This window comes from Glycine max, chromosome 3 (genome assembly GCF_000004515.6).
Source record: "Glycine max cultivar Williams 82 chromosome 3, Glycine_max_v4.0, whole genome shotgun sequence".
Taxonomy (NCBI): Eukaryota; Viridiplantae; Streptophyta; class Magnoliopsida; order Fabales; family Fabaceae; genus Glycine; species Glycine max.
In genome coordinates this window covers 35,634,873-35,651,638 of record NC_016090.4, presented here as the reverse complement: position 1 = coordinate 35,651,638, position 16,766 = coordinate 35,634,873, and the positions used below count along the sequence as shown (strand labels likewise).

The 16,766-nt window shown below is 31.8% G+C and overlaps 2 protein-coding genes across 8 annotated transcripts; one reads left to right on the top strand and one right to left on the bottom strand.

The window, feature by feature from the left end:
- The first annotated feature begins 5,524 nt into the window (after positions 1-5,524).
- Positions 5,525-12,282, top strand: LOC100787548 (uncharacterized). Of its 7 annotated transcripts, none has more exons than XM_014773734.3 (8): positions 5,525-5,669; positions 6,240-6,322; positions 6,980-7,085; positions 9,614-9,835; positions 10,859-11,350; positions 11,577-11,666; positions 11,751-11,849; positions 12,015-12,282. In XM_014773734.3, exons 2-7 carry the CDS (start codon positions 6,275-6,277, stop codon positions 11,813-11,815), a joined length of 1,023 nt encoding a protein of 340 aa, XP_014629220.1. In that variant the 5' UTR covers positions 5,525-5,669; positions 6,240-6,274; the 3' UTR covers positions 11,816-11,849; positions 12,015-12,282. The 7 variants fall into 7 exon arrangements, with proteins under 7 accessions (XP_014629220.1, XP_003521144.1, XP_006576791.1 ...); XM_003521096.5 differs by having other exon boundaries at positions 5,533-5,669; positions 11,592-11,666; positions 11,754-11,849; XM_006576728.4 differs by having other exon boundaries at positions 5,533-5,669; positions 11,592-11,666.
- A 2,481-nt stretch (positions 12,283-14,763) lies between these two features.
- LOC100787011 (uncharacterized) lies at positions 14,764-15,458 on the bottom strand. Its single transcript, XM_006576727.3, has one exon. It carries the CDS (start codon positions 15,331-15,333, stop codon positions 15,187-15,189), a length of 147 nt encoding a protein of 48 aa, XP_006576790.1. The 5' UTR covers positions 15,334-15,458; the 3' UTR covers positions 14,764-15,186.
- Positions 15,459-16,766: the final 1,308 nt, after the last annotated feature.

Here is a 16,766-nt window from a genome sequence, read left to right as displayed (position 1 = left end):
ATATTTGGAAAAATAAATAAAGTATTAGAACATGTGCGTCTTAGTTAACCTCTTATAATTTGACATGAATTTTAATAGTTTTAAGAAACTATTAACAACCCTAGCAATTAATTAATTTTATAATATTGAAACATGAAACCTTATTTCCTAATTTTGTGAAACTTTGGAAAAAAAAAACATCTAGGAGTTGATTGAGATCGAAATTAAAACCTAAACCCATGAGAGTTGTTGAACCCCAACTTAGTGGTTGCCGTGAGATTTGCTTACCCATGGTGATTAAGATTAACACTAGAAAGACTTTTCACATGGTACACTCCATGGGGCCTCATAGTTTTAACTGAAAAAGGATCCATGAACCCAACCTTATATGATCCTAATTTCAACCACTGACAAATTAATTTCTTAGAAATTTTCTCCGCAATGCAACTGAAACAACAACAAAAAAATCAATGATAAAGAAAGACTTGAAACTAACTGAATCAACAACTCCAAACACTAAAAGGATCAAGGACATAAAGAATTAGCTTATCAGTGGCTTGGAGAGGGAGCTTTTGCGAAAACTAGACTCACAACATTGTTTTATGTAATTTATTTCTTAAGTTTTCTTTTCTTAAAACTTAGTATTTTTAATTCTCTCGAATCTTGCGCCAACTTGATAGGCAAGAGTTGTTGCTATAGAAAGCAATGCTAGTAGCTCTTCAATGAGTTAAAAGGATTTTTTGGAGAAAAATGTAAATTATATTAAACCCAAAATGATATAATAATAAACGGGGCATGTTAAAGAAAATCAAAAGTCTCCCTAATACAAGAAGACCTATATTAAGATGCTAAAACAACTGACACTTGATTTTATGATTTTATGTTTCGGATGTAATTTTTAAAGGGTAATAGTTATAACTTCCACACCAAAAATTGATTCTCTCCATCAATGAATTTGATTCCATGTCAAGTATGTACTAACATCGTTTATGACTTTATGTGTTTAGGATTTAATCAACAGTCAATGAAAGGTTCATCACGTAATTTCAATCTTCTTCTAAGATTTAACAAAACAAGGGAGTCAATTAGGGGTGAAACTGGGGGGCATGCCCCCCTGACTTTTTTGTAAATTTTAAATTCAATAGAATATGCCATTGGAAAGTTTCAACAGGAAAATGGTAGCATGCGTTAAATTTGTTAACCACAAAATATCAATAAAGTGAGGCACGTACTAAGCATGTTCTAAAGAGCAACAGTAACGTGGAATCATTGAATTGACATCTAATTTGGCTATAAAATAGTATATTATTATTTATTTTTTAAAAGAAATTTGATCTAAAAATTATATTTGGCTAAATTTTAGTTATTATATACTATCAAAATCAAAACCAATAATAATCTTATCTTTTTTTTAGAAATCTTATTTAAATATACTATTATATCAAATTTTAGTCACTGTACACACATTTTTTATCCCTGATTTTTTAAAATTATAAAATCGATAGTGATCTAATCTTTTTTCAAACAAGTTTTATTTGAAGATTATATTTAATTAATTTTAATTATATATAATTTTTTTTATCTCTAGACTTTTTTCACACTATAAAATCAACAACAATCATGTCTTTACTTTTGTTAAAAGAATTATTCAAATATTATATTCTATCAAATTTTAGTTATTAATCACTATACAAATGATTTTCCTTTCCTAACTTTTAAAATTATAAAACCAACAGTAATTTATCTTTTTGAAAAGAAATCTTATATAAATATTATATAATCCATTTTTATGAATATTTTGCATATAAATTAATGAAATATATTTTCTAAATGATTTTTTTATGATTGGTCCCATCATTAGAGTCTGTATTCGTACCTAGAGTCAATCTAATCTAAAAACATTTACTTAAACTAAAAAAGTTATTTTAAAAAAATTATGTGACATAATGAGATGACTAATTATCAAACACGTGTTGTATTATTGTTGGTTTACATAGTAAGGGTTTTGAAATCCTTCCAATTTTGAAGGCACATAGAATTTGTCCTTTTGAAAAAGGGAAAGCAGTGAAATTTGTGGAAGAAATCTCCCTAATTGGTATGTCTTACTTTGCGTTATTGTACGGTCATGTGATTTCATTGATCTTCAAGAATTGTCATGTTTGTTGTGAAGATATGCACGAGCTATGCACAATGTTCTTCAACTTCTTCTCCTTGTAGGCATGGCAATGAGATTCGAACTTGTGGGACGTGCCTCGGATTCATCCTGATTTTAACATAAAAAATCCGGGATTAGGTTTGGATTTTTTTTAATAGTTAAAGTTGGGTTCAGAGTTTGGGATGCGATTATTAATATTCAATCTGAACCTACCTTCGAATCTGTCCCGTTAATAATTAATTTACAAAAATATATCATTATATATATATATATATATATATATATATATATATATATATATGTTATTGTTGGATTGAATTTTATATTGTCATATACAATTTAAAAATATGCTTGCTATTTAAAATTGTATTTTTCATTCTATGAAAAATTATATTTTTTATAAATTTTATAAGCATGTTCGTCATGGAAACTAGAGATAAATCTACATCCCATTTGGGGATAGAGGCGAGAAAGTGAGGAGTTGGATGTGGGGATGGAGTAAGCAAAATCCGTCCTCATCCACCCGTTTCCACCATCCACCCGTTTCCATGTCCATTGTGAGAGTTTATCAAATAGATCAAGAAAAAGGCAAAAAAAAAGAATATCTTTCAACATTGTGCCAATGGCAAATACAAAAAGAATACCGGTTAAGACTTTAATAAATAAAAAAAGCAACAATACAATTATACAAACTCAGAATTTTTGTGATTCATTTATGAAGATGATTAAACTCGAAAAAAAAAAGGAAACTGCATCAGTTCATAAACATCAAGTTCTAATCTTTAACCCCCTTTCTTTTGTTTTATCAACCAACAACAAAAATCACAACAACTCCCTTAACCCATATGACAAGCTGCCTGAATCGTTCCTCCATTGGGCTACACACATGCATTGGTTAAAGAGGAGTTTGGGCTCCGATTAGTTTGGGTTTTATAGTTGTTGGGCTTTAATACGAAATTTGTTTGCAGTTAAAAAAATCATAAAATGTGTCACCATAAAAATAATATCAATATTTTACGTAATAAATTAAAACGGGTCTTCATGACTTCTCTTTTTCACCATAAAAATAATATTACTCCCTCACATAATAATCATTCGGTAAGAAAACAAATTATTTCAAAATAATTATTATTTTAATTTTTTAATGTAATATTAATTATTTTGTTCAAGTATATCGCTTATAATATAAATGATATGATATCGGCTAAAAAATTAAAAATTAATTAACGATGATAAGATTAATTTTATAAAATTATTATTCTTTTTTTATTTATTTATTAATTTTTTTATGTGTGTAAAATAATTTATCTCGACCACTATAATTGGGGGCAGGCAATATCAATATTTTAAAGCCATCAGATAGCCAAACTAGCGATTAAAGCTGCCTTTTGACAAATGTATCACTCATAATTAGGCTTCACATGAATAAATATTTTTACACGTGTATTATTATATCTTTAATTAAATGTCAATTTTATTTTTAACATTCGTCCAGAATCAGTGTAGGCTAATTTATAGTCAGATTTGAGTAATAATGTTTTTTAATAAGCAGATTTGAGTAATTATTGATGTATCCAATGCTCTTATTGCTGTTAATACGTAGGCTTTGTACATCAATTTTGCCATCTATACATCTTGCTCAATATCTGTTTCGTAACTAGTGGGAGAGCTGAGGTTATTTTGGGCCGTTCTCCAGATATGACTAAAGCCCACACCAAAAACGAGTTGTGAGGTGGCAGTTATGTGTAGCAAAGATTTGGGCCATTTCTCAGTGGGGCTAATAAGAAGGCAAACGTGTTTTTGGACACGAGGGGGAGCAAACAACAATTAGGGTGTTGCTAGATGCACCCAGCATTATTATTGGTGCACCCATCACTTAAGGTGAAATGACGAAAATATCCTTGATCCGTAACCTATTTAAGTTGATCCGTAAAAGTCTTACGAATCAACTTGATCCATAATATTTTTACGGATCAACTTGATCTGTAGAAGTCTTACGGATCAACTTGATCCGTAAGCTTTTTATGGATCAAGTTGATCTGTAAGACTTCTACGGATTAAATTGATTCGTATTGTTCCGTAAAAGGTTTACGGATCAAGTTGATCCGTATCAACCTTACGGATCAACTTGATCCGAATGATTTATGGATCACCCTCACACACACCCATAACAAATGCGAAAAAAGCATAGAGGTAATTTTGGTATTTTAATAAAATGTTGGATCACCCCAACAATTAATAGATGCGGAAAATGTGCAGACATCCAAGTAGGTAAGTGAAAGTGTACCAATGGAGGAAAATGGGTTTTTTTATGGAGGAAAAGTGAGAGAGAAATGAGAAGGTATGGTGCGGGAGATGCACCATGTAAATTTTGAGTAAGATTAATCCAATGATTTAAAAAATTATACATCATACACAAATTTTTATACTACCACCCTAGTTTGCATCATTAATGAAACATGTGGTCATTTATCTTTTATCCTGTTGTTTTTCGGTTGGTTTTTACACTCCAGTGGGATGTTGTTATCAAATGGTTACATAACATTTATATATATATATATAGTATGGTATACAAATGTTCAATAACCTTTTGGGGGAAGGCTTGTACCGTTGTACGTTTCTCTCTCATTCTCTCTCTTTTTTTTTCTCTCTATGTTTGTAATTCTACATATATATTATATTGATTTTGCCGATAAAAAAAATTGACCTCGCTCATAATCAATTCGTGCAACTTATGTTAATTTTGCATGCGTTTCCAACTCTCAACTACGTGACATTTGCTATTAGATGACACCTACGTGTATTCTACACTGTTGAATGAACTCACAATTTGCGTGTATCATGTTTCAATCCAATCTCCACCGTCTTTTAAACACATATATCCACGTACCTCATTAATTACCTTGTAATTTAAGACTATCCCATCTTTTTTTTTCTTTCTATTTTTCTTAAATCAAATATCTCTCAATTCGCTTCATTTCACACTTATGAATTTTTCATCTATTTGCCAATTTTTTTAGTCTGTATAAAAACATTAATTATTATTATGAGATGGACTTATTTTCGCATGTAAAAATAAACTCCACATTCCAATGTAAAAGTTGATAAATGTTATGATTGAATACAAATAATTAATATATTTAAATTAAAGTTAAATAGTTAGATATTATTTTAGTTTAATTATTGGTAAAAATGACTATTGATCACGATTTTATTTAATTTCTTATCAAACTTTAAATTAGTAAGAATTTTTTTCTTTTCATGAATTAGAGAGTTAAAAAAGAGAGTAAGTAGACATTTATTTCATGAATAGATTTTTTTTTTGGTGTGACATATAATATTTATAATTTATTTGTTATTTATAGATTTTATAATAAAGTCGTTTGTATTATAAAAAAATTGAAGACTACGTGGTGGAATATGCTCGGCACTGTAACAAGTTGGTGTAGCGTAAAATTAAGCCACAGGCAGAAACACTTCTTCTCTCTTTCCGTAACCTCTGTCCTCGTCAGTTTTTAATTTTTCTCCATTGAAGGTCAACTTCCAATCCCTAATCTCTCTCTCAATTTACAACTGCAACTGCTTTTCCCTCCAACTTCACCACACATGCATGGGGATTCATTGATTTTCATCTTATCTCGCGTTTCCCGATTCTGATCATAGGGTTCCTCATCCCCCCAACTTGATTGTTTCCTCACGCCTCTTTTTTCTATTTTTTTATCTGCAAATATTAATTGTTAGTTAGTATTTTTTTGTTAGCAGGAAGGATCGAACTTGCAACTTTTTCTTCTTCTTAACCACTCAATCAACTTTATATCTCCCTCTTTTCGTTGATCCCACCTTTTCCGCTAAAGCTTCGATTATTTGCTTTTATTTTTTTAGCTTGTTTGTAGTTTGTTTATATCGTTGCGTTAGAGAATTAGGAATCTTCGATTTTCTCTGTTTGCTGTTAATTATAATGGTTCTGTCGTGTGTATGTGGGTGAAGTTTCGTGAGAATTTTGCTTCCTTTTTTCTGTCGTGGTAGTTTTTGTTTTGCAGTGAAACTGAAGCAGTGCAGTCAATGGTTGTTACTAATCTATTTTCCTGTGTTGTGATGTTTTCAGATAGTTGTTAACAGAGTGTTTTGGGAGCTTTTGATATGTCGAGTGGATCCGTGAGACGGGTTTCCCGTCAAGATATTCAGTTGGTAAGTTGGGATCTCACTCCCTCTGTTGTGGATTCTGAGGATGAAATGATGTTTGTGTAAATAACTTGCTGTCTAGGGCAAACTTGTTTAGGGATTATAAAGTTTGATGCACTCCCCTTGCATGTAAACAAGGTTTTAAATTGCGATCAAAGTCAGTTTTGTCGAGTTCCTTGTACTGGGGGAGATTGCAGACAACTACAGTCGCTGACACCCCCAAAAACCTTGACTTTGCGGCCAAAATTGTGTTCACGGACCTTTTTCTAAACCTTCATGTGAACATGTCATAATTTTATTTTTTTTTTGTTGACTCGGGAACGAACTGAATAGTTATTTTTTCATGCTTTCTTGTTACATTAATTTTGAGATTCATTTTCATTATTGAAGACTATAGGGATATCATTATTAAGGTGTTATTAGTTTAGGGTTTTTGGAAATATGTCGTATGTATGGATTGGGGATTTATTCTCGCTAGGCTATTAGTTTAGAGTCTTTTCAAATTGATGTCATCACTTGAGTTGTTCTGTTTGCCCTGTCTTCAAATCTTCCCCATCTCCCTCTTCCAAATCTCGTCACTTTTCCCTATACTGTTCAGTTCATCTTACAGCTACCAGAGTTTGCTGACCATAATTTCTGTTTGGTTTACTTGCCTGGTTACAGGTGCAAAATCTCATAGAACGATGTCTACAACTGTATATGAGCCAGAAAGAAGTTGTGGAAACACTACTAGCTCAAGCAAAAATAGAGCCTGGTTTCACTGAACTAGGTAAAGAAAACTTTTATTCTCTGCCACTGGCATTTTTTTTTCTTTTGTATTTTACTCCATCTTCACTTGGTCAGACTCTTTTGATGTGTTATACAGTATCTAACATGATTAAAAATTGTAATTGATGTACTTTTGTAATATTTTTCATTTCACTGTGGATGTTTTACTTTTATAATCTTGATTGTCAAACTTGCTTTTCAGAACACAACTTGGCTTATTGAAATCTGATTAAGGTTTGAATTTTGAAGCCTAGTTATAGTATAGCTATCCAAATGAGCATTTAATGATGCTTTTTTAATGGTTGGAATTGTTAGCATCACTTTGAAGGGGGTCTTGTTGCCATTACATATGTCTTGACGGGATTATGTTTACTTCTCTGTTATGTTTTGACATTTTAAAAGGGAAAACCCCTTTCTCGTATGCTGGAAATCTTATCCTCACTTGAGTTGTATTTTTCTCTTTTTATGATAGTAATGTTTTCTCTTATATCTTTTAAAAAATGAAGACATTCAGGTTCTGTCTTAAGTTTTATAAAATTCTTAGAGGCTTTGTCACATTGTTTGCACTTAATAATGGAGTTGTGAACTTATGGCATGAAGTGTAACAAACAACCAAAATGTTCTTAGGACTCAGGAGCATTGGTGATGATGCTGGTGTTCTGGTTCATATGGTTGCATTGGCAGTTCTTGAGATTTTTGTATCATCCTTTGTTGTATGGCTACCTTTTAAGTCAGCAGTTTTCAAACCACTAGTTTTTGGATTTGTTTTGTGCAAAAATGTCAAAGGACTTGATAGTTAGAATTTAGATAAGGGGCATGTTTTTGTTAGGGTATAACTGTTGTTCTTGATTGTTTGTTACGTATTCCCATTCTATTTATGATATTTAGATTTCTGTTAAAATGACAGAGAGGAATGATAAATTTCCAATAAAGTCGCATGGTTTGGTGTTTGAGAATCTGAATGGGACCATTATTTATTTACTTAACCTTATATGTATAAACTTTAGTATAGCCACCACCCTGCTATTGCCATTCCACTATAGTATTTTTGGGGTCACTCACTCTGTGCTGCAATTCAAGATTGATAACTATGATTGAGCTAAATGGAAGCTTAGGTCACTCAACTTGGTTAAACTTTAATACTCTATATTCTTTTTTCACCATAAAGAGGCCCCCCCTTCACTTAATTGTTTTCAACCTTGTCTTGCTCTGCCAATGGGAGTTGTATTGGTTATTTATATTCTATTTGTGACGCTATTCAATTTTTGTAGCATGTTCCAGCTGCTCTGCGACATGATTCAGCGATCGTGCCGCTACAATATGGTAGAAAAATTAGCTCGTTTGCTTTTTCTACTTAATTATACCAATAAGCTAAAAGAAGCATGCCTGTATAAGATACCTTTAGAGTTCCGATTCCTGAACTATCAGAAAAGTTTTCAATTCATTTTTTCTTATTATAACTCTTCTATTATTGTCTTCGAGCAATGTTGTCCAGATTGAGATCTTATTTAGGATCCAGAGGGGGGGTTGCAAGATCACAAAAAGTAGGATTGTAACAAGGAGTGTAAGATCCTACCAAAATGTAAAATTATACATTATATATATATATATATATATATATATATATATATATATAAGAGGACAGAGAATATGAAAAAAAAAAACTACAACTAGAGATATGCAAAGATGTGTAGGCCACTGGGATTCAGGGAATCAGTGAGACAGCAGAAGAGAAGGTCAAGAGAGATGGGGATGGGATTTCAAAACCTGAAAGATGTCAGTTCAAAACTAGAGATGTAACTGCAAAGAGCTTGGGCGCAGCTGGAGAGGCTTGAATGAGAGTTGGGTTCTGTTTAGGGAAGGAAGAGTCACATTTTAGGGCACAAAAAGGATTAAAATCAAGGTTTATGTGAACCGGATTGTGCAACCCAACCAGGAAACCAGCAATTGCAGGATTGATAAACTTGCATGATCTCAATACGAGCTCTCTACATTCTTACTATGATCCTATGAAGTTATGATTTTAGGTGCAATCCAGATTGGGACAATGTAGCAAGATTGAAAGGTCCTGCAATCTTATGATCTAGATCGTGATTTTAACAAAATGGTGTCATTTATTCTTGCTGTAGTTAATTTACATTTGCTATGGTTTAATATTTAGAGTTCCCTTACAAGGAAGATAATTAAAGTTTTGATAAAATAAGCCAAAACTTGGAAGTTTGTGATATGTAAACTTCATGTGATTGCTTGTTTAGCTGCTGCTTCAATTAGTAGTATCATTTCACCTATGCTAATGTATAACCGATGCAGTGCATTTTCCATTTCTCTTCTTATAAAAGCCATGATAGTTTTGATACTTAAAATAATACTGGACTTGGGGATTTGAGTAAGATTTGGTAATTGATAGTTGCTGTTTACATTGCTATTTAGTTCTGCTTATTGGGCATTGGTGTAAAAGAACAACTGTCATCTATCATTTAGTGTTCTCTATTTTAAGTTTCTTTTCTTTTTTTCCCATCATTTTTTCAGTTTGGCAAAAGCTTGAAGAAGAAAATGAAGAATTCTTCAAGGCTTATTATGCAAGGTTGGTTTTGAAGCAGCAAATAATGCAATTCAACAAATTGCTGGATCAGCAAGTGCAATTAATGCAGTTACACTCAAGTGCTGTTGCATCACTACCTATGTCTAACGGGTCACATATCCCTGCAGTGACATCACTACCTAACTCTAATGGGTCACATATCCCTGCAAGTAAGTCTATCTCTGGATGTTTTTACCATCCCTTTTTGCTATAGATTGTTTTGTGCAGTTGAAGTCTTTTTTCTCACTGGATATTTCATGGGCTCAGTCATATGGTCTCTTTCTCACACTTAGATGCAACCCCCGCTACTTTCCTAATGTGTTATGTCCTGGTTGCTTCTAAGGCTTGATAAATATGGGATTGAATTGGAAAAAAAATTGTTGGATTTCATCATTTACTAGTTTCAAACTTGAAGAAGTAAAAGTTGAATATGCTTGAAAGTTTGTTCTCTAGTCATATATATTGTAGTTTTTCTTGTCTTGTTAGCATTTCCATTCATCTATATTGCAAGTTGAGAAGTTGGTTTAATGGTAACAATTTTTGTTTCTATGTACTAAGAGTATAGAAAACTATGAAAGAAAGATAATTAAGGTAGATTGCACCTGATGTAGAACTAATTAAGAACCACCTATTTTGGTTTTTTTTGTTAGTTTGGGGACTTTAGGGGGGAAATCTTTGTTGTAAGTGAAGAACAGGGACATAGTTCTCTCAAGTTTTAGGCTTTTTGGTTAAGGACTGAAGGTGGATGATGCATTCAGGTGCTGGGATTGGTTAGTGGAGATGTTTTGTTGATGATGATATTGATTGGCTGAGGATTGTGGTTGTTGGAGGCTTACAAGTAGATGGAGTTTAGGTTAAGAAAGCAAAAGGCTTAGAGGGAGATATATATGGATTTGATGGTAGGTTGGACATGTGTGTAGGAGTAGAGTTGGTCTCTGTCATTACGAAGCATGAATTTCCTGGAATATGAAAGAGACTCATGAAATAATTTTATGACTGTTTCTGCATATATTCTCTGTTTAATTTTTGTCATTGTAAATATTCAAATAACAGATTTTACTGTTCTATAGTGATTATGGAAATAAACAGATGAAAGTGGGAAACTAACCTGCTTTGTTATTCTATACATGTTATTGAATGTTTGATTCCGTCCATTTTTGTAATTTTACATCAAATATCTCTTTATGTTACAGTACCTGAGAATCCAGCATGCTACACTTCAGACCGAACCCAAACAAGTTTGAAGCCAGAAAATATGCAACATGCTGTTGATTCCAGATTATCTAATGTGTTTAATAATGGCGGTTCATCATTACATACAAGTATGCCTGCTGCAGTTGATATGTCTGTTCATGGCAATAGGATTAATGGCCCTGCTAGCGTGCTTTCTGCTCAAAGCGCAAACATGGGTCTGATACAAGGAATGAATGGTGGCGGAATGATCAAATCTGAGCCTGGATATTCTGGTTGTTCTCCTTATATGTTTAGTACTGAAGGAAATGTCCTGGAGACACGCCCAACTATTGGTGGTGCTTCAGTTACGTCATTCACTAATGTCGAGTCCAACTCACATTCTCTGAATGAGGCAGTCCTAGATCCAGACACTTCTTCATTTGGATTTCTGGGGCAGATTCCCAGAAATTTTAGCCTTTCAGATCTGACTGCTGATTTTTCTCAGAGTTCTGGTATGTCTTCTCTCATGTTTGTGTGGGTCCTTGTGTGCATCTGCATGCATGCATACTACTCCTCATCAGCAAAAGTGAATCTTTGCTGATGGTGATGTAAAAATGCCAGTAAAGCTTTGTTTCATGTTGATTTTTCAGTTTCAATCCATTTTTCATGCTATTACATACAAAGTGTATCCTCAAGTAACAACCTAGATTGGATAAATCATTAGCCCTAATAGTTTAGCTTCTTATTTGACAGATATACTGGAGACCTATTCTAGGTCACCCTTCCTAGCTACGGATAATGAGAACTTCCTTGACAGAGGAGAACAAGGTAAAAAACAATCTCACTCGCCTCACCTGTATTCTGTTGTTTTGTGCCTCAATGCTAATATCAATTGTTGTCTTGATTTTAAAGTAGACAACAATAGGCTGGACTCCATATCAGAAGGCTTGAGTTATGAAGACTTTGGGAGTGAGTGAATAGTTGAATACCATTTAGTCATCAAACTTTCAGGTGTGTTCTTCTATTGTTAAGGATCAAGTTGTTCGGAAACTACCATAAATGTGCAAAATTTGCAATTGAATCAAGCTATGATTTTTAATTTTGTTAGATGCACACGTAGTGACAAATATAACTGTTTTAAACTACAGAGCTGATAATTGTTTATTTTGTCTGCAGGTTGAACAAAATGCTTAAAATGTTGTACATAAAACTTTAGAGGTTTTGAAATTTTAACTGTTGGATGAACATATGCATTGGTGTGTAGAACGTGCATTCACCTCATTCTTGGTGATGGGAAATGAAAGTTGGAATGCTTGCATGGAAGGGAAAGACTTGGTGCAAATAAATAATAATCTTTTTTCCCTTGTGTGTTTGGCCTTTTGTACTAATAAGCTTATTCTACGTTGTGTTGATACTAGAATTAATATAATTGTGTTTTGTTGTTTGTCCGAGATTATACTGCATAAAATTTGTTTTTTAGGAAAATAGAAAACAGTATACTTGATCTGGTTGACTCTGGTAAAACTAGTCTGATTTTTTTTTTTTTTAAAGAAAAAAAAAACTCCCAATAGTCCAAGGATAAACTGTCAAATTTTAACAAGAAATTTGTTGAGAAGGGACCATCATGGGGTCAGGCAGACATCACCTGCTTGCTATTACAGTTTTCCCAAATATTGAATATTGACTTTTAAGCCTCCATACTATTCTATTAAAGAGTTTAATGGTCACATTAATATTGTAAAACATTTTTATATTATAATCAATTAAAAATTACTAAATTATTGATGTAATTTTTAAAATAGTTATTATAAAAGTCAATAAATTTTGGATGTATAGCCTAAAAGAGATTTCAAAATTGCGGTTTGATCCTGCAATAAAATTGCCAACTCTTTCCATCTGTGTAACATTATCAGAGCCAACTCTAGGAAATAATGCCGAATTAGAACTTGCTTCAAATGCTCAAATGGCTGAAACAAGACTTCCCGCAAATGTCTTCGATTCATCCTGTCTCTGATTAAAAACTTGTTAAACTCTTGTTATGTCAATTTTGTATTGCAAGTGCCCAAACCTGGTTTGTCAGCAACTCAGTTGCGCGGATGATGTTTGAGTTTGACTTGACAACTAACTTAGGTCGTATTTTACTATCATATCTCGGTTTTATGTTAATTATATACTAAAAATATATGCAATACGAGGTTTAATCAGTTTGACTTGTGGCATGTCCTGTTGATAGTGTCAACTCATCCCCTTCAACTATTTTGATTGAATTGATGAATATAATTGAAGAATTTAATTAAAATCCTAATGGATAATGTAAACCTTTTGCCCTATCATCCAATTGTGTATGCTATTTTTTTATTGATTTTTATAATAATTATTTTAAAAACTAAATATTTTTAGTTGACAATAGTATATAAAATTAACCTCATTTAAAATGTGTTACAATTAATCTTCGAGGAATTGATTCCGGATGTAAAACAAATAAAGCCTAACATATGTTTGAATGAGAGGAAAGAAAGAGAGAAAATGAAAGTTTGAATTTTTGTTTCTACAAGTCAATTTCTTATCATTTTTCATTTGCTTTTTCTCCAATCAAACGAATAAAAAGACATCCTATCTGTATTTTTTTTTTTATCTCACTTTCATCCCTTCCAAATTGCTGATAGTTTTGTGTTAACATAATCCAACCAAAACTAATAAAGGATATATTTCATGTAGCTTAATACCGTCAATTGAGTGTGACTTCATTGCCTAATATGCCTACGTTTGACATCACATGAGTATAATCAATTTATAGAACCAACATAATTTTTTCATTATCAAATTCTAACATACACCATACTGATACACAATCTTTTTTCAAAACTACTTCTAACATACACTATTGATAACTACAAAAATAGAATATGAAACACAGGCAAATGAATGTTTAATTCCAAAAGCAGTGAATGACCAAACCCAAGAGAACGTGAAAACCTGGAAAACAATGAACACAAATTCACAAACACAACTTATTTTTTGACTTTTTCTATTCCTCTACAGCTTTACTGAGAGGAATTCTTCTTTTTGAATTTTTTTTTCTTCCTCTCCAGCTTTATGAAAGGAATTCTTCTTTAATCAATCGTTATACTTTTTTTAATCGATTGGACACTGATTCTGGAAATTTCTACACAAAGTTCTACTTGGATTTATAAATGGAACCGGTTATTTTTGCAATGATTCATTTCAATACACTGTTGTTTCTATTTCATGATATGTAAGAGAGGATGTTATATACACTTAAACTCACCTAGTGGTTGAAATAATTCTTAAACAAGTTAATAGGTTTCCTTAAATTAGAGAACAAATGTAACCTAAACAAACCTATAGATCCTGTTAGTTTGATTGTGATTCGTGAATGAATTTAACAACTTGGACGACATGATCAAAGCAACGAATAAAGATTGAGAGATTGTTCAGCCTTTTCGGAGGTTAAATATTCGATCAAACATGATAACAGTAATAAAAAGAACATCACAACAAATAGAAAACGAGGCCAACATACTCTTCGATATTCTTTTCTATTAAAGGATGAACTCCTACACTGAATCCACATATAGAGAATAGACCATATAGTTATTTAATGAGCCAACATAACATTTCACTTGTTGATAGTAATAGAGTAAAAAAATGCCCTACTAAGTGTGTTCCCCACATACCTTATGCAATATATGAAAGGCAAAATTGATGATATATAACCAAATTCAAGTTCAATGACAGAATAAGGTATATGTAGTCCAGCTAAAAACAATTCAGCAACCATTAAACAATTATTTTTGCCATTTGGCCAAAATATTCAAGAGGTTGCGGGTTCGGGTTCGAATCCCCAAATGACATTTCTAACAAAACTAATAAACTAACATGCAGATAAAAAAAAAACTATGGATGAATCATGAATCTAAGCAGTCAATTTAACTGATATAACTCTACCATGACCTAATCAAATAACAACAGAGAACCAACCGATTGTGTTAGCATTCAAATTCATCTATCATCCCTAAACAAAGTGTGCTACGAAGCAATGAACAAGCTATACAACAACAAACAACCTTAAACAAGCAACCTCCCAATTCCTCAATTCAAGGAAATCCAATCAATCTCACAACAAACACATTCTCCTCCAACACCCAGAACCACCCGCTCCCCCCCAGCTCAAAACACACAAGCCAGACTATAAAAAAATAGATTTTGACTCATACCCAGTACATCAAATCAAGCCTATTTTGAAGGGCGATCGAAAATTACAAAACTTGCTGCATACCCAGTAAGTAAAGTACCCATCTTGGAGGAAATAGAGAGCGTAAATGGATCAACCCACATGAAAGGGGCCAATATCGCCAGAGCGTAGAGAAGAGGCGAATTCGTCAGCGACAGTTAAACAAGAAGAAATCCAGCCACTGAGAGCAATCCATGTCATCTTCACGATCCAGAGTGCTGCGTCTAGTGCCATTGCCATGGGGTTATGTGGCTTCAGGGAAGAGGGTGATGAAGGAAACCCATCCAAGAACAGAAGAGGGGATTCTGGAAGTGGGAACCGCGGTTGTGGTTAGTTGGTGTGGATTAATTCAGCATAAAAATAAAAGGACCTTCATACTAAACTATTATGGTAAAATATGTAAGGGTAAATAGCTAAATTTATATAAATTAGTCATAAAAATGAAAATATAAATTTAGTTTTTGAATCTGAAAAAAAATGTGTTAATTAATTCTCTAAGTTATATTTTTTAAAAATTAATTTAACATTAAATTATAATTTAAGAATTAATTTATCATTAAATTATTTATAAGATTTATTTATTATATTTTTTTAAAGTAAATTTGATTTTTGATCTTTTATCAACAAATTTATCATAATCTTATATTTTGGTAGACAAATTTAATTATTTTTATCCCTCAATTATTTAAGATTTTTATTTTTAGTCTATCAACTAAAAATTAATTAGTATTGATCTCCAAATTATATTTTTGTTTGTTTTTTTCATTAAATAATGGTAGATTTGTGATATTTTTTTTCACCCCCTTGATTAAATATTTAAAATGTATTGTACCGTTTTCTAGCCGCTAGAAACATCAGAAATTGAATCCGTAAGGCTTTAAACAGATATGAAAAAGTTGCTCCATTGCTACCGTTACAATCAATTTCCATTAAACATACATTCAATCACAAACCAACAGTTTATTTGAATACATTACAAACAGTAAGTTATTGTTTAGAAGGTTTACATGGAAGCATCAACTTTAAAATAGGAAATAAAATAAAAAAAATGTTTTTCAACACCCCAAAAGCATCATTTGATGTTTTAAAAATAAGATCGATTATCTCCGTTAAAATATTAAGTCAATGAAATCATTAATAAAATCAATGGATCAATAATTAAATTAGATGAATGGTATAAGTAATATAATATTTAAAAATATGTATATATTATTTGTTATATGTTAACTAAACAATCATTAGGGTCTTCTATTATTATCTTCAAATTGAAGACCATAATAAAAGAGTAAAAAGAGAATGAAAGAAGAGAATATAGTAAAAAAAAAATCAAAAGTGTCAATAATTAACTTTGGACACACACCTTCTTTTTTGTTTGGTTTGTTTCGCATCTTGATAGCTCTCTAGATGGATGCCTCTTTCTCTTTTCATGCATTTTGTATCTCAGATCATAATCCTTTTTGTTTTTAATATTACAATAATGTCATGAAAAATAGCCTATTTTTCACATCTTATTCTTTTCTCAATGGAGAAATAAAAAAAATACAAAATTAAACAGTTAAAAATTGCTTCTATTTTTAATTTTAAAAATTAAAAATAAATAACAATTTTATAAACTAACAAATTAAACAAATTTTTAAATTTGTGATTGCTAAAAATTAAAAAGTTTTTTTTTT

Excerpts from the sequence above, each read along its gene's own strand:
- LOC100787548 (XM_014773734.3), top strand. The coding sequence starts at position 6,275 with ATGTCGAGTGGATCCGTGAGACGGGTTTCCCGTCAAGATATTCAGTTG. Across the intron at positions 6,323-6,979 it reads CCCGTCAAGATATTCAGTTG|GTGCAAAATCTCATAGAACG; the intron begins GTAAGTTGGGAT and ends GCCTGGTTACAG. Across the intron at positions 9,836-10,858 it reads TGGGTCACATATCCCTGCAA|TACCTGAGAATCCAGCATGC; the intron begins GTAAGTCTATCT and ends TTTATGTTACAG.
- LOC100787011 (XM_006576727.3), bottom strand. The coding sequence starts at position 15,333 with ATGGCAATGGCACTAGACGCAGCACTCTGGATCGTGAAGATGACATGG.